Below are 26,356 nucleotides of genomic sequence, written 5' to 3'. Positions count from 1 at the left end.
CCCCAAGACTTTTCAGTGTTGAAGAAGTCTTGGGTGTGAGCAAGCTTACAACCAAACTTATTCTATTTATCAATCAATTAGCTAATTAGTTGTTTATATTAAAATTAATCAAAAAATTTTAAAAACAAGAGGATTAATATTAAATCAAGCCACGTTGTTATAAATTGGATTGTGCTTGCAAAATGTCTGTGATTTCCTATCTTTGACCTACATTCTATTAAATCCTTGCATTAAAAAATTGTTTACCTTTTTTTATTTTTCCTGCGATTCCTTCTCAGCAGGATTTTTTGCTGAAATCTCCTATGCCACTAATAAAATAATCAACTATGTATTAGCTGTTGGTATCGTGCTACTGCCAGATCCTACAGGGAACGCTTCCCTCGCAGGACTTACCCTTAACATAAAACACTTTCGGCCAGTTGCTAAATCTAGTGAAGAGTACATACGCCCTAAATTGGCATTAGATTGTGAAGGGATTTATTTTTACCCAGACCGTCTCTACACCAAAGACCGTCTTCTGAAAATAAACGCAAAAGGTCAAAGTTTAGCAAATTGGCGGCCCACGCGGCAAGAGTGAAACGTTTTATTAAGAAAGGTTAATTGACCAGTAATGCAATATTTTATAGTAGTTTTTCTATTAAATCGCCACAATAGCCATCATCATAAACATTGGCAATAAGTTTAACTTACCTAAACTTTGAACACTAGAAAGACTTAAAAAATTATATTACATTTGCTTATACAACTGAGACATTTTCCACTATATGTGAATATTTCGAACCAATTTGGAATATTTTATTTTTAATTCTTGTGCCTATGTTGATTCCTGTACCCCTTGTGATTATAATTATAGCCTGGATGATGACCATCGTAACATAGACTGCTACACAGATGGATCAATTATCAAAGGAAGAGGGAGTGGTGCAGGAATCTACATACCAAAATTAGGAATCAGCATCTCCTCCCCTCTTGGCAATAACACCTCCGTTTTTCAGGCGGAAATCTGGGTGTGTTGTAGAACATTTATGGAAAATAAAATTAAGGGAAAAGATATTAAAATCTTTTCTGACAGTCAGGCTAGTCTTAGGGTATTACAAAAAGATTTGTCGACGTCTGGTGGAGGAAACTATAGATCTTATCAATAGGATCTTTTTCAGGTTTGAGAATAAGGTGACCCTTATTTGGATACCAGCACATAAAGGACACCATGACAATGAAAAGGCGGATGGCCTAGCCAAAGAAGGTTCTAATACTGCGTTTGTCGGGCCACAGCCGGTATTACCTCACTGTATCAGCACAGCAAAAGAGAGTATCAATAACTGGTGCATGAAACAATTCCTTAGGGAGTGGAATTTATCCCCCGCACACAGGCAATCGAAAGAATTTGTAAAGGCGATCAAACCAGCTGAATCGAAATGGCTATTCTCTATCTCAAGGAAGGGAATCAGGAGGCTGATAGGTATTCTGACGGGCCACTGCCCACTGAGAAGACACCTCTTTGTAATGGGTATCCTACCGGATCCCTTTTGCCGCTTCTGCGAAATAAAAGAAGAAACGGCAAAGCACTACCTCGCAGAATGTGATAGGTATGCTAGGTCTAGATTTGAAATCTTTGAAGGAGATGACATCACCAAATCACTCCCCGAGATAAAATGGTCCAAAATCTTGGGGTTTGTGAACCAGTCCAAGAGGTTTATGCAGGACACGTGAACCGACCAAGTCCCGGACCTTTTAGGGATGGGTTACGAGTCTACCCAGGCTTTTAACCCCTCGGGTCTTGGTCGCCCACCCTGCCTATGTTGATTGAAATGTATTTGGTGTTGATCCAAAATATTATTAAAAAATGTCTACTTGTCTTCTCGTCCTTGCTCTGGTTGAATACTTCCTAAACATGCCAACAACAAACTGTTTTGCTTTACATAACTGACTTCTTTTTCCCTTCACGTTCTGATACAAAACATCAGAATTCCACCATAGGTACACAAAGTAAAAAGCGAGAAATTTTCGTTTTTTCAATAGTTTTTCAGCAAGTTATATAGAAAAAATTAATTATTGCAGGTTACATTTAACCAATTTCATTATACGTTTTAATAGCATATGTTCTCCTGATTTTCTCAAGTATGGAAAACCGTTTAGAAAGTATTTCCTTTCTATATTTGCTAACATCTAAAGTTTAATCCAAAATTTATCTATTTTATTCTAGAGGAGCTAGACACAGTAGGCGTGTGTTAATATAACCGTCAACAAAACTATCTAATTCACAGCTACAGTTAGATAAGGTTAAACGCAGACTGACCATTACTATATACCGCATCTATCTATACAGCATAAGTATATTCAATGATGAATTTTCCCCCCATTTCCAGGTTATGCAATGGGGAGGAAGAAACAGCCATATTATCTTCGAATGAGAAGCAACCGCTCAATGGAAGCATAACCTGGGATGCAAAGAAAACCCAGGAAAGGAATTCTAGCAACAGCAAATGACTTAATACTTTCTTAGTAGAAGGATCGAGACGATTGTACTAAACTAAGGAACGAGTAAAGTACGATAAGCCAGAAGGCTATAGTGCTTGAAACAACCCCCCCCCCACTTCCTAATGTCCATAATCATCACCTGTTTTATTTGCTATTATACAGGGTGAATTGCTACTCGTGCTACAAACTTCTCCAGTAGATTCTTCACCCTAAAATGAACAAAAAAGTTCATATTGTCCATGGTCCGATTCTCAACCATTTCAGAGTAATTTCGCTTTTTATCGATTTTGAAAGATATCACGTCCTGGCGTCGGAAAATCGTGATATCTTTTAATCTAAACATTTCTCTTAAAATCTAATAGCACCGTTGAAATTCCCGTTAATTTTTAGAGAGAATCAAAATCATAATTCCATTGAAATTTTTTAATTTAATTTAATGCCCATTTAGTATGTAATGCTTAAGAAGTTTACAAACAGCTAGAAGGTCAAGGAAGAAAGACCCAAACGTTTTGCCACCTTCATCTTCTTATTGAAAAATTAACGGGGATTTCAACGGTGCTTTTAGATTTTCAGAGAAATGTTTAGATTAAAAGATATCACGATTTTCCGACGCCAGGACGTGATATCTTTCAAAATCGATAAAAAGCGAAATTACTCTGAAATGGTTGAGAATCGGACCATGGTCAATATGAACTTTTTTGTTCATTTTAGGGTCAAGAATCTACTGGTGAAGTTTGTAGCACGAGTAGCAAGTCACTCTCAAACATTAGCAATCCTTGAACCACCATTTTTTCTCTTTTTGTCATCAACATCTTGGTCTCACAACCACTAAATAAGAAAATGACGAGTGCGTTGGAAGCGTTATTAAATCAGGTAGTTTTCCTCAAATTTGCTGCCTTCTGAGACTAAAATTAGAAACTCTGGATTACTTTATACACTTTCCGATTTACACAATTTTCCACTCTTTTTGTAGTTCTGGCTGAAATAAAACACAAAAAATTAGCCCAAACATTTTGCCACCGTCATCTTCTTATTGAAAAATTAACGGGAATTTCAACGGTGCTATTAGATTTTCAGAGAAATGTTTAGATTAAAAGATATCACGATTTTCCGACGCCAGGACGTGATATCTTTCAAAATCGATAAAAAGCGAAATTACTCTGAAATGGTTGAGAATCGGACCATGGACAATATGAACTTTTTTGTTCATTTTAGGGTGAAGAATCTACTGGAGAAGTTTGTAGCACGAGTAGCAATTCACCCTGTATAATTGGTGAACTTGCTCCTCGGCTTTCGTTTGTTCTTCCTGGAAAACTTTCTCTAAGACAAAAACATGCCTTACATGATAAAACAGTCACAAATATCTAAAGATAGAGCAAATTTACCTTTAACGATTATTTGAAGATCGTGAGATGCGGTCTCGTGTGACGTACGTCTTAGAAAAACATTTTCTTTATCGTGCCAACATTTCGAGCTTTATTGAGATCATCTTCAGGGCCTGGGATTTATAAACATTGTTTAAATTTTACAAATACATGTAGGATGTGAAAAAAGTTAATTTATACACGATTTTTAAACGTTGTTTAAATTTACGTCATAAACGTAAACCAGCAATAACTCACTGGCACTCTCACGACACACAGTAATGACACATCTGCAAAGAAAACAAACACTTTGAGTGAGTACAAATTCTTTGATCGAGTCTAAAATTTCTAGCATTTGTATAAACTCACTTTTTTCACATCCTGCATGTATTTGTAAAATTTAAACAATGTTTGTAAATACCAAGCCCTGAAGATGATCTCAATAAAGATCGAAACGTTGGCTCGATAAAGAAAATGTTTTTCTCAACCTCACGCCAGACCGCATCTCATGATCTCCGAATTATTATTATACATTAACTAACGGTCACTAAACACCACACATTTATCATTTACTATTTTCCGTCTTGAATTCATTTTTTCGTCAAACCTGAGTATTACAAAAAAAAACTTTTTGGTAAAGTTGTTGCTGCAATTACAAGGAATTCGGTAATGAGTTTTTAAAGACTTGGTACAGAATTTGGTCCCGATCTTTTATCTTTATTTTTCAGTTTTAACCGCCACCCTTCCATTCGCCATTGCCTTCATTCTAAAAATATATTCAAAAGCTGTGAGAACAATCATTTATAAGAGTATCCTTTTATTTGAGACTTTTCCAAATGTTCCGCTTCTTCTTTGTTTTTCAACTTTTGTTTACTGATATCCGAAACATGTTTCTCTTGCCTGTCATGGTCGTAAATTAATTCTACTATATTGGTATTGTTATAGCAACGAAGTTAGGGAGGTATTTAATTTCTCAACCATCAAGCGACTAAAGAACGCCTCAAACTAACACACTTTAACAAGGCATCCACTGAATTTGATCAGAATACATGTTCGCCCCGGTTAACAGTCGACCCGCTTGCAAATATTGTTCGACATTTTTTTTGTTCCGTTTCATAAAAACGGTTTGTTCAAAGGGGAGTAGACAAAACGGAGAATTGTGTTCCCTCGTCGCTCTTTCCGCCGTGACGGGAATACGCTTAGGAAAGCCAGAGAAAAAAAATCTATAATGCTGATTGGAGTACGTCCTCAGAAGTGATTTCCATGAATTCGAAAAGTGTATCGTTCCGACGTCGGATTCCCGTCTTCTTTAAACTGTGCATTAATTATTCGCGCATTAGTTTTAATAACTTGACTTTACATGGTATCCTCGACAGAATTTAACCACAGAACCTAAAAAAAATAATAATAATTTCAGAGAGAAATCTAGTTGACACTGCTGTTTAACTGACGTCAAGTTCTGCATACATTTTGTCACTCAGTGGATTTTCCGGATTCCCTACCCTTTGACCTACTTTCTTAAGACATTTCTGTTAAATGTTATATTTTTATGACGATCATAGAAGCATTATTTGACCATATTTTAAATTAATACTAAAAACACATCTAGGAAAATCAAAGTTGAAAATTATCATATTGAGTATATTCTATCGGTCAACAACTAGATATGAAATGGCCAACACAAGTTGTCTATTGACGGTTTGGAATCTTACAATCAGTTCCAAACGTCTCTGGTTGCGATTGCCCAGCCCTTGGAATTTTAACCGAGCAAGATAGAAACAAAAATATTTCAAAGCGGCACTGACGCCTATGTCAGTATGATAGGTATTACTCTTTTTAAAAAGACAGTTCCTACTCAAAGTAAGTTTATGTTCAACGATCGGGATTTCGAGCCTACAGCTCATCATCAGCTTGAAGGAGAGACCATTGTAAGACTGAACCCCCCGGACCTGATGATGAGCAGTAGGCTCGAAATCCGGATTGTAAAAACAACTTACTATGAGTAGGAACTATCTTTTTAAAAATCCTGAACAAAATACTCACTCCACCGTTTATCTATACTTTATAGGCCACTGTCATTGGTAATTTGTCAACTACTTGATCGATCTGGCACCTTCTCGGACTATAGACCAACTCTTGCTCAGTAAATTTTTTTTGTGTTAATTTATTAATTTTTTCCTATAAAAAAGTGGACCGTATGTCGAACCAAGTAACAGTAGGTAATCTAACAGAGCGAGATCTGGACTAAATGTCGGGTTGGGCGGTGCTTTGATGTGATAAAAATCTTCTGAATGAGCTGAATCCGGCGAACGATCCTTATCCTGCTGGAAGAGAACTTTTTTCCGGTTAATCAAAGAATGTTCACTGTAGAGGAGTTCCTAGAATATCGATTTAAAAAATTCATTATTAATAATTAACCCGGCCTTTTTCTTTTTTATCAGCAACTAGTGATTTGATGTAGTGTAATTTCTTATAAAATCAATATAAGCCCTCTTTTTAAAAAGATTTATTTCCTATAATTTGAAAAATCATCAAATAAACACTCCCGGACAAGTAAACCTTTAAAATGAACTGTTAATTGAATTGAATTCTTGAAAAACTGCTCTGATTGTTGTTTCATCAAACAATTCGTCATTTATTTAATTATTAACCTGCAGCCAGGGCAAAAGAAGAAAATTTTGGTGACAATTTAAAAAAGTGGTCAGGTCTCCAATTAAGCTTGATTATAATTATGTTGGACCAAAATATATAATGTAATAATGTCAAAGAAAAAACATTCTAACATCTCCCTATTCTACACAATAGTCCCCACCTTGCACCCTCTGATTACCACTTATACAAGCCAAAATAAAATTGATTTAATCAAATTTTTTGCTTGTGAGGACTGTGTTTTTAGAAAACTAGAAATATTTAAAACAACGGTTAAAATTTCGGTCATTTTCCCAACCTCGCACCTTGTAACTTCCTTTTATTCAAGCCAAAAAACTAATTCAGTCAGATTTTTTGCCTGTGATAATACGTTATTACAAAAAATAGTTTTAAAAAACAGCTAAACGTTCGATGATATTCCCGACCTCTCAGTGTTCTTCAAAGTTTCTTTTTATAAACGTAATTAAATCTTATCTGACAAATTGATACAGACGCAACTCTCGAGAGAACTGCTTTTTCTCTCCACGAAAGCGGATGTTCCCCAGCGGAGCATCCTAGGGCCCTTCGTATTCACCATATACATAGCGGTCATTCTCCTCCAGAAGAATATACGCTCTTTTGCTTACTACAGCCATCCTATCATACAATTCTTCTCTAGTTAGTCATAACATAAAATTCCATTTGCGCCTTCTCCAGTGTTGGCCAAATGGAGAATTTTTTTTTACTTGAAGTTTGAGGATCAAGGAAAGAATATAAACAGGCACATTTGTGACCCAAAAAAAAGTATTTTTAACAAATAAACACATAAATCAAATAATATATCATCGTGAACACACGATTTTCTGAAATATCATTTGAATTGTTTGATCTCTCAAAGCTGATTTTTTTTTTTTTTTTTATTCCATATCATTTAAACTGTATCTTAAAACAAACACTAGTAAATAATACACGTTATTTTTTTTCAGTGCGGACGAAGGCTTCGACGGGACATATCCTACAAACGTCGTTGTGAGGAACAACGGCAGCTGCCTCTACGTGCCTCCCGGGATATTCAAAAGCACCTGCAAAATAGACATAACATGGTTCCCTTTCGACGACCAGAGGTGCGAGATGAAGTTCGGGAGTTGGACTTACGATGGGTTTCAGGTAGGGCTATCTTGTCGGAAACTGGCTACTGATAGCAAGTGATGTGCCCTACAATAGTCACTAACACCCTGCCTCTTTCTCTGCCCGCCCCTGCGTAAAATCGTCCACCGCCCACTCAAAAATTACTCGGACGGTTTAATTTATTGACCTTTTAAATATAAACGCACTTATTTATCTACATATTTATGTTGAAAATGTAAAATTAATTAACCCTTTTTAAGTTCAAATTAAGCTTTTTTAACTTCAATTTAAAAACCTTTTATTTTCAAATTACAGTGGAAATCCGGACCCGTTCGTTAAAATATTTTTTATAAATTATTCAGAGATCTTGAGATGCGGTCTGGTACTGTAATGTATAGCGGTATAGTTCCAGATCTCCAAATAATCATTAATTAACGGTCACTAAGCACCACACATTTTTTATAAATTTTTCATAATTCTCAATATATCTACATTTTTTTTTTAATTCGTAATTCCGCTATGGGACCTTGTTCGAAATTTGTAAAGACCACCAAATCGCCCTTCAACTAGTCACACGATCGAAGAGGCCGGATAAGGCCGACAGTCACGTTTTTGATTAACAAAATAAATAAAAAATAAATAAAAAAAGTGTATACTATTTTAAAAGACTAAAAATTGTTGGTCGTGTTGTTCGTATGTTGGCTTCCATTGAAAAGGGTTTTTTTTTATTACGTGTATCTTCATTAGGTATTTTTACGTATAAAGTTTTCGAGATACGCGTTTCTGGACTTAAACAAAAATAAAACTAATAAAAATTATCTATTAAATGTAACCTGATATATGAATAAAAGTGTTCACTTTCGTATGTCTGTTTTTTTCCGTTTTTATGACATGATACTAATAAAATCACAAATTTTCGCATAACCCGGACTTTCGATCATCCGGACAAGTCCCCGTCCCTCCAAGTCCGGATAAACGGATTTCTACTGTAACTCCTTAAGCTACAAAAAAAATAAAACCTATACGAAAATTATAACAATTACAATTAAAACTTATATACAATCAAATATGAAAAACCTATGGTTCTCTTGTAAATTCGAGATTTTTGTTTAAATATAAATATTGGGATCTTATATAAAATACCATATGAACTTTAATTATAATTCAAATTTAATAAAAACAAATAATTCCTATTTTATATAACGGTCAAAAAAATCTTAACAAAACTGGAATATAAAGGACGAGTTTAACTTCTATCATTGTTATTATTAATTTTTATTTTTGTCTGCTTTTTAATGAGCCAAAAAGTTTCAATGTAACCCTCCAGCAATGTAGAATACAATTAAGCGCTTTTTTAAGTATTTCATATGGCGAGATACTAAACAATGTACATTTTTTAAATGTTTCTTACGCTGAATTCAACGGTTCTGGCGTTTTTTAATACGGATCAACCGTTCTCAAGTTTTTGGCAGAACCCGAACATGGTTTTTCGAAAAAAACGAAATCTTCTCAAACTTCTTCAACATAAAAAGCAATTTCCTCATTTACCATTTTAACTGACAGTAATTTTACTATTTTATTGCTCATGGATAAACAATATGATAATCAAAAATACAAAAACATGGGGGACAGAAGTTAAACTCACCCTGTAAATTTCACTTTTCGTAAAGAAATTTTTTAACCATATATAAAAGAAAAACATTTATTTTAATATTCATATTTATATAATATTTAATTTTAATTGTAATTAATGCTCATAAGATATTTTACATAAGAGCCAAATATTTATATTTTTTAAATGTCGAATTAATAATAGAAAAGAAATTAGTTTTTATTTTAATTGTATGTAACTTTTATTTTATTTGTTGGTAATTTTCATACAGTTAAGATTATTATTGCTTTGGAGAAAGGCTTAATTCGAAATTAAAAATAGGTAATTTTGGAATTAAAAAGGGTAATTTGAAATTGAAAATTCTTAATTTGAAGTTAAAAAGGGTTAAGTTGACATTTAAAAAGGTTATTTGAAGTAACAAAGGGTTAATTTTAAATACAAAATTTAATTTGAAGTTAAAAATAATTACTTTCAAAGAAAAAGTTAATTTGAAATTTAAAAAGTTAATTTGAAGTTAAAAAGGTTAGTTTGAAATTACAAAATGTTAATTTGAATTTATAAAAAAGTAAATTAATATAAAAAGGTTTATTTGGAATTAAAAACGATTAAATTGAAATTGAAAAGTAAATTTGAACTTAAAAAAACTTAAAAATCTGAAATTACAAAAGGTTGACTTGAAGTTAAAGACGCCTAATTTGTCAATTACAAAAGGATATTTGATGTTAGAAAGTGTTAATTTAAATTTTTAAAAAAGTTAATTTGAGGTAAAAATGGTTAATTTGACGGAAAAATTGGACAAAATTTTGATCACGTTTTTTAACAAAATCAGCAAGACGTCGAAACTATACCCTTAATTCAAGCCCATTTCCTTGGAAAATCTTGATTAAATTATTTAGTCTTTAATTATTTTTTTTTAAATTCTTGAATTTAAATGAAAAACGCGTCGAAGTGTAATATTATTGTGAAAAAGAATAAACTGGCCGTGATGAAAACGTTTCGATTAGTTTTTTTTTTAATTGTCTCAGATATGGTATTTCTTTTTACCATATCCTCAATAACAAAAATGATGGTTACCTTTGCTTTTTTCTAATCTATGGTAGCTGGTTTTAAATTATATAAAAAGTAAATAGTATTTTTATTCCTTCTTCACTCCCCCGAAAAACGTTGTTTACCTTCTTCCCCCTTTAAACCGTTATAATGATTTTTCTAATATGCCTTTTCTGTTTTTAATTCCAATTTTTAAAACTATCGACCTATTTTTCACTTACGAACTCTCCGGATCAAGGTATGTTCTTCAAGAAGTAAGCAAATTTAGTCGCTATTGCCAACCTTTCGACCTATTTTAAGGTCATCATCAGGGCAAAACAACCTTAAATTATAAATTGACTCAGAGCCCAGAGACAATGTCGGGAATGTGTCGGTCTTCAAGGAAATTCGGGATCTCCTGTAAAAACTTAAATATGTCAATCTGCAGACATAATCAGGCTTTTTTGCCCTGATGATGACGTTAAAATGGGTCGAAAGCTTGGCAATAGCAAGTACATTTGCTTTCTTCTTCGAGACCATACCTTTAATCCTGATTCAATTTAAATCATGAATTTTCTTATTGATACAGATATAAAAAACATTTTAATAAAGTTAGTAGTTTTTTAAATAGATTTTTCACTACTTAATAGTCGTTTATACACTTCACCGCAAAACGTATGCAGATGAAACGTTATATTTGGGCATACAGAAATGTTATCTCTATATGAAATGTGCAAATTTAGTATAGAAGATATCATTAGAACAAGGTGGGAAATTGTAACTAAAGACCCAACTTGAGAAAAATAAAATTTATCAAATATTGCCCATCTGCCAAAGTGAGAGGATGATTATATCTTAACACCTTATATATTTTGTTCTTGTTATCAACTATAAATTCTCCTAGTAGGAATTCTAAACAGAAAACTATGATTTTATTCCGATATGTACTGAGTTTTTGTGTTTGGCAATGTTTCAGCTGGATTTACAGCTACAAGACGACAATGGGGGAGATATTACTAGTTTTATAACGAATGGAGAGTGGGAATTGTTAGGTAAGTCTGCCACCCGATTCTATTTCTCATCTTTACCAGGTGCACAAGTTCGGCTCAACAGGTAGAAAACTCAATTTGCTGTGGCGAGATTTTTTTAATTTTTTGCGCAGTCTTTCATTTTTTAGGAAAGACACCTTTTTTCATGTATTTTTCTTTATCTTTATTTTTGTTTTTTAAAGATTGAGAAAAGTTTGGATGGGTTTTCTAGTTTTTAGGAAAGCACGTTAGGGAGCAGGACTGGCCGGTGGCAGGAGCAGTAATCGATATCACTTCATCCTTCCTTCCCATCCTTTTCATCTCCTTTTAACTTCCCTATATAATCTCAGCGCCAGTATTTAAAAACCTGCTTTCCTAAAAGCTTTGATAAAGAACTGAAAGGATAAAAATTCATTTTGTGCGGCTGAACGAAAACCTATAAAAGATATTATTTAAATAATAACATTTTCTAAAGCGTTATTAACCAGAATGATTCCTTCTATAAGACCCTTCTCCCTGTACTTCCAGGTGTACCTGGGAAACGGAACGAAATCTACTACAATTGCTGTCCTGAACCCTATATAGATATCACATTCGTTATTATTATCCGTCGAAGGACGCTCTACTACTTTTTCAATCTGATCGTTCCGTGTGTGTTGATCGCCTCAATGGCAGTACTCGGATTCACCCTGCCACCGGATTCGGGCGAAAAACTTTCGTTAGGTAATTCTTTTGCACATTTTTTTCCCCTTTTTAATTATTCTTCTATGTTTAACTCGATTGTCACAGATGTTTGCGATTGTACGCTTTCGATACAAACGAAAACAGCTGGCGTTTTTTCTTCTAAACTGCCTATCTCAAAAGCCCTTGTTCAAAACAAAACGTAAAGTTTTTCGAATATTTTTATCGTCACTGCTGACATTTCTTTGTGCGTAAAACACCGAAGGTTTTATTCCTTGGTTGATCATTATTTCTCATACTTTCACAAAGATCTCACAAGCCGAGAACACATTTTTTTATATGTTTGCGTTTCCTTCTGATATCTTAAAGAGCTTAAAGTTACTTTATCACTTGAAATATTTCCAAGAATTTCACTATTTATTGAATTACATTTGTCAAAAAGAAGGCATGTCAAAAACCAATTTCAATTATCACACTAGGTAGAAAAATATTAGACACGTGTCCGAGCGTTCTTGCCTAAAGGCATACAAGATTTTTTTAAATAATTTACCTAATTTTTGTTCGGCCCTCTGCCCTTGTGTATATATTTCAAGATTTATATATATATTAGTCGTTTTTTCCATAATTTAGGATAAAGAAATATTACGCAAAATTTTATTAAACGATGTTAGAACAAAAACGAAAGAATCTTCAAGTAAATTAGGCCTAAAAATATATATGTTTCTGAACAAAAAAAAATCGGACAGGTTTTAGCAGTGTAGAAAGTTCTCTTATATGGACATCAAACAAAAAAATTTTTGGGCTAGCCATGACAATAGGAATTTTTTATTCTCTGATGACCGGCAATTCAACGCTATTGTAACGTCATTTACGTTTTCGTGGTCAATTGACCAAGTTACTTCTTTCGATCAATTAATTATTCTTTCTATGTAAGGTCTTGGTTGAGATAGAAAAGTCAGTGTCAGGAGTGGGATTCGAACCCACGATCTTCGGCTGAATACGCAGCTTCTCTACCACTTGAGCTATCGTGACTTCGATCCTCTCGGACACCAACTCTTCATCTGAACCTACAACCATTAAAATTTTCCCTCTTTTCGCCATTTTCAAATGTCCTGTAATCGGATTCGATTCTCAGCGACTTATGAAGTGGCCACGGGGAGCAGTTTCGTCAAGTGATACTTCTTTTACTTTTTGAATCCATTTACGTTTTCGGGGTCAATTGAGCAAGTTACTTTTTTCAATTAATTGTTCTTTCTATGTTATTGTAACGCTTGTAACGTGGCCACTTCGTATGTCGCCGAAAATCGAATCCTGACTACAAGACATTTGAAAAATGGCAAAAAGGAGGGAAAATTCGTGGGGTTTTAGGTTGAGATGGGGAGTTGGTATCCGAGTGGATCGAAGTAACGACAGCTCAAGTGGTTAGAATAGCGGCGTATTGAGCCGAAGGTCGTGGGTTCGAATCCCGTTCGTGACTTTTCCATTTCAACCAAAACTTAACGTAAAAAGATTACTTAATTGAAAGAGGTTATTTGCTCAATAGACAACTAAATATAATGGGGTCATAGTTACAGTTCAACAGGTAAATTTCCCTACTTTTAAATTGTGTCAACAATAATTAGACTTTATGTCATTGTAAGTGATAAAAATAAATATTAAATCAACAAAAAATCATTATCATTAATTGAAAAATTACAGTGCATTCCATCATTAACAAAGTTACCATAAACGAAAAACGCTTCCAGTAAAGTAGGCAAAAAACGTATTTTTTCTGTAAGACCTTTTCTGTAAACACAAAACAACAGGTTTGGATTTAGAAGGAACTTTGCTCTTCCCGATGTCCGGTTTCCCGGTCGTACATATTCAACGTTTGACCAAATAAATTCTTTTCAGTTAATTGAGGCTTCGGTTGAGATAAGAAAGTCAGTGTCACGAGCGGGATTCGAACCCACGACCTTCGGCTAGATACGCCGCTGCTCTACCACTTGAGCTACTGTGGCTTCGATCCTCTCGGAAACTTCACATCTCAACCCCACCTTTTGAATTTTCCCTCCTTTTTGCCATTTTTCAAATGCCGGACCATCTAAAAAGGACATCCTGCATAATATTAATAAGATGATAGATAATGATAAAAAAATGTAACTTACTCAATTAATTGGATCAATGCGTAAATTATATATCGGTCATACAAACCTTCTGGGTACCCGGTTAAAAAACGATAGCAATGATATAAAGTATAAAAAAATAACGCAGCTCTTTCTCAAAAAAATAAATAACACAAAAATGTATATAAATAAACTTAAATTATAGATGCAAAGTGGGTCATACGTTTAAAATACAATATGTGCATTGATAAATTAGAAATTTTATTCAATACGAGATAAGCTTTCAAAAAAATGTAAAATATGAATATCAATGTGTATCAATATGATTAACTCTTTTTATAGAAAATTGTATATCTGATGATGGGCGTATATTCCAAAAAAGTCAAAATAAGTAGTGCAAAACAGAAATAGACGTAAATAAGTAGCGTATTTACTTTTTTATTTTAAAAAACCGGATGGAAATGTTTCTAACATAAACCATCAAAAATAATGATAATAAGAAGAAGATAAAATTAAATCAGATTGATATGGAAAAAATTAAAATCAGCTAAAGAAGCTGTATCACAGAAAAAAATTATTTTGAAAAAAAAATTAATTCAAATCCGTTTTAAACATTCCTTAAAATTACAAAAACGAATTTTTATACCAATCAAAAAATATTTCATCATATTTTTTTTATGAAATTCGATATAGCTGCTTGATTAACTAAAAAAAATTTATGCAAAAAAGAAACCAATTCATATTCGTTGTAAGCACCTTTCAAGACCCTTTATGTGTTAATTTTTATATAAAACTAAAAATATGCATTTTTGGGTTTCTATTAAGAGGAGCTTTGCTCTGTCCGATATCCCATTCCCGGACATAAAAAATAATAACCCCTGTGCATTTAATCCAAATTCAACGTTTTAGCAGTTCAAAAGCTGAATTACCCTACTTTGAGATTACGCCAACACTATTTAAACTTTATGTTATTATAAGTGATAAAAATAAAATCACAACAGCTAAAATATCTTACTTTGTATCTCCGGTTCTCATGCATTTCTGCCTTTTTTGCATTTATTTAACGTTAGAGTTATTAGAAATCAGTCGGTTTTTTTAATGTAGAACACACAAATAATATATGATCGCATAAAATAAGATATAAATGAAAAAGTTTGGAAAAACCAGCTTTCAGTATAGTAGGTCAACAAAGCAATTCGAATTCGTTTTAAGCAACCTAGAAAACAACTGTTAAATACAAATTTTCTTTTAAAAAAGACAACTAATAATATACATTTTTTAAGTTTTTTGGGGCCAATTTCGTTTTATACGACGTCCGGTAATCTCGACATAAAAATTCATACTCTTCTGCGTTTTATCCAAATTCACTAGAATTTTAATTGCTTTAATCGCTGGAAAGCTAAACGATACCAGATGCAGCTTATGACAACGTTTAGATTTTCTCAATATTATTGTGAAAAATAAGATTGAAATCGAGATAAAATTTTTAAAGGTTTTATTAACAAACGTTCTTAAATTTACGTAGTATAAAGGAAAACTTTTATATATGGTGTTCTGCCTTTGCTGTTCAAGGTTATGTATTATTCGATTTATTTCTTTACCCAGATTAAAAACATAATATGTAAGGTTTTTAGTTGAGATAAAAAAGTCAGTGTCACGAGGGGATTCGAACCCACGACCGTCGGCTAAATATGCCGCTGCTCTACCACTTGAGCTATCGTGGTCTTCGATCCACTCGGGCACCAACTCCCCATCTCAACCTCACCTTCCGAATTTTCCCTCTTTTGACATTTTTCAAATGTGTAATCTATTTGATTCTCGGCGACAAATGAAATGGCCACGGAGAGCTTTCATGAAGATATACTTCTGTTTAATTATTAAATCCATTAAAGTTCGTGGTCCGATTGACCGAATATTATGTTTCAATTAATTAAGGTTTTTAGTTGAGATAAAAAAGACAAATTCACGATAGCTCAAGTGGTAGAGCAGCGGCTTATCTACCCGAAGGTCGTGGGTTCGAATCCCGCTCGTGACACTGACTTTTTATCTCAATTAAAAACCTTAATTAACTGAAAGATATTAATTGGTCAAGCGGACCACGAATTTAATAATATGTAAGGTTACTTCAATAAGAATAGGTACATACAAGGTTTCAACAACCAAAGGACGCGTCTAGTAAAGTAGGCCAAAAAGATTTTTTTATCAAAAAAAATTCAGTTTTAAGGAAACTTTAAATAAAAACGTTTACGAAAAACTAAAAATAGACATTTTTAGGCTACATTAGCCAGACATTGTTATATTAATAGACATTGTTTTTACGCAGATGTCCGGTGTTCGGGACTTAAAAATTCATAATCCCTCCGGATTTTATCCAAATTGACGATTTTACAACAGTTACAAAGCTGAACCATTCTCATTCAAGCATATTTCAACATGGATTAGATTTTTTCATATTATAAGTGAGAAACAACGTTTCATTTGATATCTCCGGTCCTAATTTATTTCTGCCTTTTTGTCCGTGTATTTCAAGGTTATTATATATCAGTAGATTTTTGTCATTTTGTGTAAGATAAAAAAGATAAAATACAGATTTACATTAAACGAGATTTTATATATAGAAAGGTATAAAAACCAAAAGATGTTGCACCACATACAAACATTATTTTTGAACAATTGATTCAAATTGGTTTTAACCACCCTTTAAATATATAAAAGGGGGCGTCGGTGGCCGCAACGGTTTAGGCCTTGAAAAGACGCTCATTATGTAAGGTATAGGTCCCGGGTTCGAATCCAGCGGCCCTACATTCTGACAGACTTACAAACGGGCTTTCTTCAAATACACCGGCACCCCGAGGGTTCATATAACCTGATAGTTGAAATACCCTCGTTAAATTTTTTGCAAAATACGAATTTTTATAACAAATAATAATAACTTTCGGGATGGATTTCAACCAGCCGGGGGTTATTTTTTTCTCCGAAATCCGGTGTTTCACTTTAAAATTTATAACACCACCGAATTCAAATTCAACATTTTTACAACGGTTAGAAAGACAGATATTTTTTCTTCCAGACTATGACAAGGTTTAGATTGTATGTAGTTGTGAGTGAGAAAAACAGATGAATTCAACAAAGAAAACTTTAAACGGTTTATTTTATATCGTCAGTTGTATTTTATTTATTTGCAAATGTCAGATTTGTGCTAATGTTTGTATTTTATGTGATTCTTTGTCCTGTCAAATTTCATGTATATCAGTCGAGTCCTTTCATATATATAATTGCTTTTGTAAAATTTGAGAAAAAAATTAAAGTTGGCAAAAACATTTATTTTTGTTTCTTTTTTATTAAAATTTCTGTACTGAAATACATATTCTGTGGCTTAAATTAATTAGATTTAATTCACGTGAGTGTCAATCTTGCTTGGATCAAAATTACATAATCTATTTATAGAAATACACAATAGAAATATACATGATTGACAAGAACGCTCGGACACCCGTTTAATAATTTTGGGCATTGAATCACCAAAAAAATTAAAATCACAGATCCCCGTAGGCGCTTTTTGAAAGTCAATAACAGCCCAGGCAAAAAGCGAGACGTTCTTTCTTATACACTGACAGGCAAAAAATTCCACTTGTAATATAACTTGATTTGTATATACTTTTATATATTAATCGAAGTTTCATTTTTTTAACTTTAATAATTGAGTCTTGGTCTAAAAAAGTTTAAAAAAATGTAAATTGCTAAGGAAAATAAAATATTCAAAAAGACGGACAAATAACATTTGTTTTAGTTTTCTTTTAGATTTTTAATTAACATTTCAATAACGCGTATTTCCTCCTCGTGCATCTCAAATTTTCAAATTCATTACATCTCAAAGACGCCTCGGCATACTTTCTACCTGTCTGGAAATGTCTCTTTGCTGGAGGTTAGACAAGCCAGACTTCACGAAGTGTCCTTTCAAGATCGTGGAGTGAATCAGGAAGTGCTCTCTTTCGTCTTTTGAGGTTATCTCATAAATGAGTTCAAATCTGGAGAACGGGCTGGCCAGGCTAAAACCCTGATTTGACGCTGTTGAAGGTACGTTTGTACTATGTGGACGGGCATCATCGTGCATTAAAATAGTGATGATTTCATCGAGGAAGAGCAATGCATGATGTTCTAAAATTTCATCCACATAGCGAGTGGCCGTCGAAGACCCTCCACGAACAACAGCCAGCTCTGTGCGACTCTCCATTGAAATTCTCGCTCACACCATCACTGAGTTACGTTGAAAAGGTTGGCTCTGGGAAAAATAACTGGCGTCGTTTTCATTTCGCCTTCTCCACACTCTTTCACACTCGTCTGGAGATCGTAGAACAACTGTCCACTCATCTGTAAAAAGTACAGAAGACCAATCGTCCGAAGACCAATGGCTGTGTTCTCGATCAAATGCGAGCCGTGCAACTCCCTGTGTTCTTAATCTTCTTCGATCAGTGTGTTTAGAAATTTGGACATCTCAAACTTCCTAGAGCTGATGAATCGCTTGAACAGTGAGGTGCCGGTTTCGGAAATTGTCAAAGTCAAAAAACGGTCATCCTGTGGTTCTGTTATCCTAGAGCGTCCAGAGCCGAGCCTTCTATGGTAGGAACCAGTTTCTCGAAAACGTCTAACCTCGCAGTGATTCGTAGGGAACTCCGATGACAATAGTAGACGCATACCTGATGGAACGTCCATCATCAATAAGTGCCGCACCTCGCACACATCCTCAGCACTAAGTGACATTTTTAAGTTTAAAAATTGAAATTAAGAAAACAAAGATGAAAACTAAACAGTTTACTGCTTCAGAATTCAAATGAGACTGAATAAACATTTTAAATTCCGTAAAAATTAAACGTTGAAAAATCCTTTGTCCTTGTTTTGGATTAAGGATTAAGTGTGTTTACCTCCAATTGATATTCCCAATTTAAAACATAGCATAAACAAATATTTATTGATAAAAACAATGAGACAGATTAATGGCAAAATTTTCTTTTATCGAGAAAATGAAAAAAATCTGATGGGTGGAATTTTTTGCCTGTCAGTGTATATATAAAATTTTGAATTTTCAAAAGTGATGTCTGGTAGGTGTTTTGACTGGAAAAATGCACCAAATGTTAAAAAGGTCTCGTTAATCGAAAGGACTTCCCGTTATTTTGAATCAAACCGGAATTTTCTTCGGCTCTTTTGAAAGCTCTGCGGATCAAAACACGATTGATCTTTTACAATGTGAATCAGCCCAAAAGACAAATTTTTACCTTCCTTTTTAGCTTAATCGACGAATCTTTATTACTCCCCTGCTTGCCATTTTCTTTTACCCTGAACCAACGGAAAAAATACCAAGTTTATAGTCTAGGAATTTGTTTTTTTATAAAGTAAATTTTCACGCGTACTGCTGTCGGGGGTGGACATGGCCTGAATTAGTAAATACGTTTAAGTTAGACTTCGAACTTAATCGGAATTCGTAATATGTTCAATCTTTTTTATTTTATTTTGAAAGTTTATTTTAAATAAATTTTCCCCTGGCGCAACCTGAAGATGTATACACATATATATATGGTTATATCAACCCTCGGGGCTGCCGGTGTAAATATGTCAGGTTCGAATGCAGGGCCGGTGGATTCGAACCCGGGACCTTTACCTTTCAGTGATGAGCGCCGTGTCAACGCCTAAACCGTTGCGGCCACCGATGCCCCTCAATATCATATATTTATGTTGTAACATTCCGCGGGCCTACTACTCCTCAGAAATTTTTCTTTTGTTAAACATAAAAAATCACTCTTTTTCAACGCCATGTTTCAACAAAATCGTTCTCATTTAAATAAACACGATCAATTGAATGAGAAACTACAAAAAGCGTTATTAAAAACCAATAACACATCCTGCACCAACGAACTTCACCTGCTTTTTAGAATTTTTTTCGTTGTAACGATGAGGTAATTTTTTTGAATACTTGGTTTGAAACGTATTAGACACGCGTCCGAGCTTTCTTTGCAAGTGCCCCATACATATCTATTTTTTAATACGGATTTCTGCTTTTTTTTTTCTTTTTTTAACGAGGGTCTGGAACAGCAGAGGTCATATGCCTCGGGGTGTCGGTGTTTTTGAAAAAAGCCCATTTGTAAGTACGCCGGGTTCGAATGCAGGGCCGCTGGATTCGAACCCGGGACCTTTACCTTACAGTGATGAGCGCCGTGTCAACGCCTAAACCGTTGCGGCCACCGACGCCCCTTCTGACTTTGCTGAGTGTATATTTCAAGGTTATTGTATATCAGTTGATATAAGAAAATTATATGCAGGGTTGTATAAATAATGTTATTAAAGCTCTTAAATACGAATTTTTATAACCACAATAAATCTAGAAAATTTTGGACGGGCTTATCCATCCGGACTTAATGTTACTATAACGGTTTAGAAAGGTTTATGTTTAAGTCATTGTAAGTTAAAAAAATACGAATTAGCCAGCAGGGCGCAATTTTTATTTCTGTTGCTTTGCTGTTCCAGACATAAAACTTAATAACTCTTTGAATTTTAACCAAATTCAATACTATTAAAGCCGTTAAAAAGTGGAATGTACGTGTTTTTAGACTATAGGATAAGGTTTACATTTTATGTCGATATAATTTAGAAAAATAATGATGAAATGTCGGTTTAGTCGTTTATGACTAATTTTGTGATTTTCGAAAAAAAATTATTTGGATTGAGCTGGGGCTAATTTTGTTCTATCCGATGTCCGGCATCTCCAGACATAAAAATTCTTAGCTCCTTTGGATTTTATCCAAATCCAATGGCATTACAATTGAAAGCTGAATGTATCTACTTTCCGTTTATGGCAACAACGTTCAGATTTTATTACACTAAAAGGGATAAAAATAAAAATAAAATCACAACAGCTCATAAACGTTTTATTTCATATCTCCGATTCTAATTTATTTCTGCGTTTTTTGGGTATTCCAAAATTATTATGTACGACAAATTGCTTTGTTTTTTGTGTTGAATAACAATATGAGGAAGACGGTATGAAATGAGATTCTATTTATAAAACGTTATAAAAACCTAAAGATGTTACCAGTAAAGTAGGCCAAAAAAATATATATTTTTGAAAAAAAAAGACGGATTCGTTTAAAGCCTTTAAATTTTTATAGTAATCAAAAAATAAATCATTTTGTGCTTGGTTAGCCCAATTAGACGAAATTAAATATCAAAGAAAGAAGAAGGATTATTAAATAAATAAGACAATAAATTTGTGGTTGCGGGTTAAGTAACAAATTGTGAAAATCAAGTTAAATACTTAAAAATGTTAACCTATGCCAATGACGTTTCACTTGAACCACAAAAAAATTGAAGTGTATGAAAATATCTATTATTTAATTATACTTTATTGTCCATCACAGACGTGGGATCAAAGATTTTAATGAAACTTTTTATTGTGTAATACTTTGTTCAAAAATATGAGACACGTGTCCTAGCGTTCTTTAGCCTTAGGATCCATATTTTTTAAAAAGTAATTTAAATATTTTTAATATGACTTTCTGTCTTTGTTGTGAATGTATTTCAAGGTTTTTATACATCAGTCAATATATGCTTTTATGTAGGACAAGGAGAATAATAAGTAGTATCGTATTAAATGAGATTAAATTTATAAAAAGTAACAAAAATGAAAAAAACATTTCTTGTAAAGTTAGCCATATTTTTTAACAATTCTGATTTGTTTTAAGTATTAATTAAAGGAATAAAAAATAGAGATTTTTTTGTGCTGGTTAATTCTTGTAGTGGGCAATTTTTTTCTGATGTCTTATGTTTCATACTTAACAATTCATAACACCTCTGGATTTTTTACAAATTCAAGTTTTTTACAGTTGTTAGAAAACGGATGTTTCTCCTGCTATGAGAGGAAAGAAGGTTTAGATTTTATGTCACTATAAGTAAAAAAAAAAAAAGTAAGGATTAAAATAACACAAACTCTTCAAATATTTAATTTTACGTCTCAAATTGTAATTTATTTAATGAAACCAAATTTGCGCTATTTCGTATAATTAAGTCCTAAAACCTTGTAAAGTTTCCTTTGAGTGGGTAGAGAGTCGTTTCAAATTTATCAATATCTATATGATTTTTTTATGAAAAAGAGAAGAAAAACGGACGGTATTTGAAAGGTGAAGTATATTTATTGTACTTTCTCAAAAAATTGTATTCAAGGGTTTCTTGAGGTGCAGAAAACCAATTTAATCTTTATGTACGGTATTGGTCGAAATAAAAAAGCCAGTGTCACGAGCGGGATTCGAACCCACGACCTTCGGCTACCCCACGACCCTGCACTACCACTAGAGCTATCGTGACTTCGATCCAATCGGACGCCAGCTTCCCATCTCAACCCACCTTTCGAATTTCCCCTCCTTTTTGTCATTTTTCAATTGGCTATTTTTTATTTCAACCAATACCTTACATAAATTCACTATTTTTCGTGGTCCGCTTGACCAATTAATAACATTCAATTAATTAAGGTTTTAAGTTGAGACAAAAAGGTCAGTGTCACGAGCGGGATTCGAACCCACGACCTTCGGCTATCCCACGACCCTGCACTACCACTAGAGCTATCGTGACTTCGATTCACTCGGACGCCAGCTTCCCATCTCAACCCACCTTTCGAATTTCCCCTCCTTTTTGCCATTTTTCAATTGGCTATTTTTTATTTCAACCAATACCTTACATAAATTCACTATTTTTCGTGGTCCGCCTGACCAATTAATAACATTCAATTAATTAAGGTTTTAAGTTGAGACAAAAAAGTCAGTGTCACGAGCGGGATTCGAACCCACGACCTTCGGCTTGATATGCCGCTACTCTAGCACTTGAGCTATCGTGACTTCGATCCCCTCGGGCACCAACTTTCCATCTCAACCCACCTTTAGAATTTTCCCTCCTTTTTGTCATTTTTCAAATATCGTGTAATCTATTTGATTCTTGTCCACAAATGAAATAGTCACAGAGAGCTTTAGTGAAGACATACTTCATTTTACTTATTAAATTCATTAGAGTTCGTGGTCCGATTGACCAAATAACCTCTTTCACTTAATTAATCTTTATGTAAGGTATTTTGTCGATCGAATAGATTACACGACATTGGAAAAATGGCAAAAAGGAGGGAAAATTCAAAATATGGGGTTGAGATGGGAAGTTAGTGCCCGTGGGGATCGAAGTCACGATAGCTCAAGTGGTAGAGTGCCGGCGTATCAAGCCGAAGGTCGTGGGTTCGAATCCCGCTCATGACACTGACTTTTTGTCTCAACTTAAAATCTTAATTATTTGAACCTTACATAAAGATTAATTAATGGAAAGAAGTTATTTAGTCAATCGGACCATGAAATCTAATGGATTTAATATCAATTAAGTTTCTTACTAAAAAAATAGTTTCATCTACTTTGCTACTACGTGCTATTACATCAAATTTATTAGGCAGCTCAGCCTAGGGGTCATCGTAGATAATTAAATACATAATTTGTGATTATTTAAAATATTTTTGTTCGGCTCTTAGAATTGGCAAGAACGCTCGATTACGTTTATAAAATTTTATGACCAAGTTTCACCAAAAAATGTTTCATTACAAATGGACTTCTCACGTCCTTAGCCTCTCTTTATTAGTTATTTGTCTCATTAATTATTTTTCATTGTTTTATTTGCTGATTTGACAATTGCGGTGTTGGGTTTTGGCATGAGAATGACACACAAGAATACAAGTTTAAAACATGCTTGTTGATCTGGTCAGCCACTGGATGGCTGGAGAAAGAACGAGTTATTGTCTGGAGTAGAACGAAGGAGTGATTTTTTATTTTTATTTTTTTAAGGTGTTGCCTTTGAACTTTTATTTTATATAATTTTTTTTTTGGTTTATTTATGAGAATATATTTTTTATTAATTCTATGTAGGTGATAGTTTGCCCGTGGTGACGAGGCTTGTTATGCGTGAGATCTTTGTCCAGTTGTATTTTGGTATTGTCAAATTCGGCGTAGCACAAGAAATTGTTGGCTAAGACAGTTAAAATTTATGTAAAATGTATATGTATATGCGTGATTTGTGAACAAGGCGGTAGAGTTAGAACTGGGGCAGTTTTTGTGTAATGAGATGTTAACAGGTATGCCAGCGACGAGAAAGTTGAAGAAGTACTCTTGCTGCCCTCAACCGTATATCGACATCACATTCACTATACAACTGTCGAGGCGAACGCTCTTCTATACGGTGAACCTGATTCTGCCTTGTATCATCATATCCTCTATGACTCTACTAGGATTTACACTTCCTCACGAATGTGGAGAAAAGCTAACACTAGGTACTGATTAAGTCAAAGCACACAGACGGATGTTGTCAAAAAAAAAATGAAACACAACATACACAATCTCTGAGAGCGGTGACCACATATGCTGAGGCCTTCGAATCTTGACTTCTTTTGTTCTTTTTCTTTTGTTCTTAGTTTTTTTTTCCATTTAAACGCGGTTGTCTACAATTTGTTGGCATGGTACTGTACTGAAATGAGTTGTGTGTCTAGGGGTGACTATACTGTTGTCGCTGACTGTGTTTCTTAACATGGTAGCTGAGACGATGCCAGCCACCTCGGACGCCGTTCCCCTTCTAGGTAAAAAATGCCATCAGCTCATCTACTGGAGGCAGAGCGGCGAGACCCAATACAAATTTATTGTTGTATCTGTTTTTCATTGATTTGTTTGCTTTAAATATGCGTCCATTGGATTTACACATGAAATGTTTCGTGAGCCCATGTAATCGTCCGATCATCCTGTAAAAAGTTTAATTACACATTTTTATACTATGACCGTATCAAAAGTACAAACGAACATTAGAAGTTTATCCAATTTGCATTTGATATGGAGCAATTTAAATGTTACTTCCCTTTTCACTGTGCTACTACTTTAGCATGTTTATGTTTTAAAATGTTTAATATGTACACGATTTTGTCGTTCAAGGCGCAGTTAACCAGTGACCAATGGACAAAGTATTACTAGATTTTTCATTGTCGCTAATATTGAATCATTTCTCTAGCGTTAATAGAGGGTACTGATAAATAATTATACATAGATTAGTAGATGCTGTTATTATTATTGTAAAAATTGAGCCATGTAAATAGATATCACAGTACTGTGACAGAACCGAGGACGTTCCAGCTTGAAACATCCTTTAACAAACAACCTATCAACAAAGTAACTCGACTCAAATCCTTTAGAGTAAAATCACTTTTTTTTAGCTTGTTAGATATTACCTTTGTAGAAATTTTATTTCAAAATAAGTTACCCTTTTCTTAATGTTGCTATTGTTAATTTATATTTGTTTGCTGGTCACTGCTCGGCTGGGCATCACCTGCTTCCCATTTCTGTTTCTTGCTAAATTCACTCTCAGTTGAATACCCAGCTGATTTGACTGGATCCAGTATCTCTTCCTTTCGTTTGGTTCTGTCGGACAATAACATTGTTTTGTTTTGGTTTTGTTTTGTTCTTTTAATTTTCATTTCCTTGGCTTCTGACTTAAGCAAAACTGCCAATGCATCCTGTCGACCAGTTCCAACACGGATAAGTGTGGTTTTGTCACAATAGCAGCAATAATTAATTAATAAATATGAAACCAATCATTTTTCTCAAATTGTTATAAAAAAATTTGTTTTTTTTTTAATGATAAACAAAATAATATTTTTTTGTGTTTTTTCGTAAATAGCATAGAATAGTTGTGTAGTGTAAACTAGTAGTAGATTTTAAAGATGAAGTCGGTTATTTAATAGACCGATAGACTTAAGGATGACTTTGATGATCTTTGTACTGGGCGGAATGGTTGATTTGTTTTAATTTTGTTCATAGATGTGACAGTTCTTCTGTCTCTTACATTTTTCCTTAACATGGTGGCCGAGACTATGCCGCCGACCTCAGAAAGACCTCTAATAGGTAAACACACGAATGAGTGCAACAATGGAGGCAGAGCGGTACACCACACTATAAATTTTATTCGGCCCTTTCAATATTTTTCTTTAAACTTTTTTTTGACCTGTTTCTATTGTTTTGAAAGAAAATAAACATGCATAAAATGTAAAACTGCGGGTTTAAAGAGTAGCACTGAATCTGAAGGGAAAACGGATGTCATCCCAGTCTCCTCATAATTAACGATGATTTAATTTATTGCATTGCCATATCCCGCTTACAACGTATTATCCATCGTATTTCTTTGAATTTTTCACCCCACAGGCCCTTTACCTTTTTCGTTATGCTTGAAAGTTGAGTTGTTTAAATATGTTTTACT

At 33.8% G+C, this 26,356-nt stretch overlaps 1 protein-coding gene across 3 annotated transcripts in view; it reads left to right on the top strand.

The window, feature by feature from the left end:
- Window positions 1-26,356, top strand: part of LOC106664119 (neuronal acetylcholine receptor subunit alpha-7-like) — a 505,201-nt gene that overhangs the window by 464,767 nt on the left and 14,078 nt on the right. For 2 of the 3 annotated variants that reach the window (XM_024226018.1, XM_024226019.1), the window contains exons 5-8: window positions 7,457-7,637; window positions 11,213-11,288; window positions 11,793-11,987; window positions 24,606-24,692. In XM_024226018.1, coding sequence (XP_024081786.1) covers window positions 7,457-7,637; window positions 11,213-11,288; window positions 11,793-11,987; window positions 24,606-24,692 — 539 coding nt within the window. The remainder of the gene's footprint in view (window positions 1-7,456; window positions 7,638-11,212; window positions 11,289-11,792; window positions 11,988-24,605; window positions 24,693-26,356) is intronic. The other variant, XM_024226020.1, reaches the window with a different exon arrangement.

The sequence above is a fragment of the Cimex lectularius genome, unplaced genomic scaffold (genome assembly GCF_000648675.2).
Source record: "Cimex lectularius strain Harlan isolate CLEC.00 unplaced genomic scaffold, Clec_2.1 scaffold82, whole genome shotgun sequence".
NCBI classification, from domain to species: domain Eukaryota; kingdom Metazoa; phylum Arthropoda; class Insecta; order Hemiptera; family Cimicidae; genus Cimex; species Cimex lectularius.
This window is presented reverse-complemented; position numbering and strand designations above follow the sequence as displayed.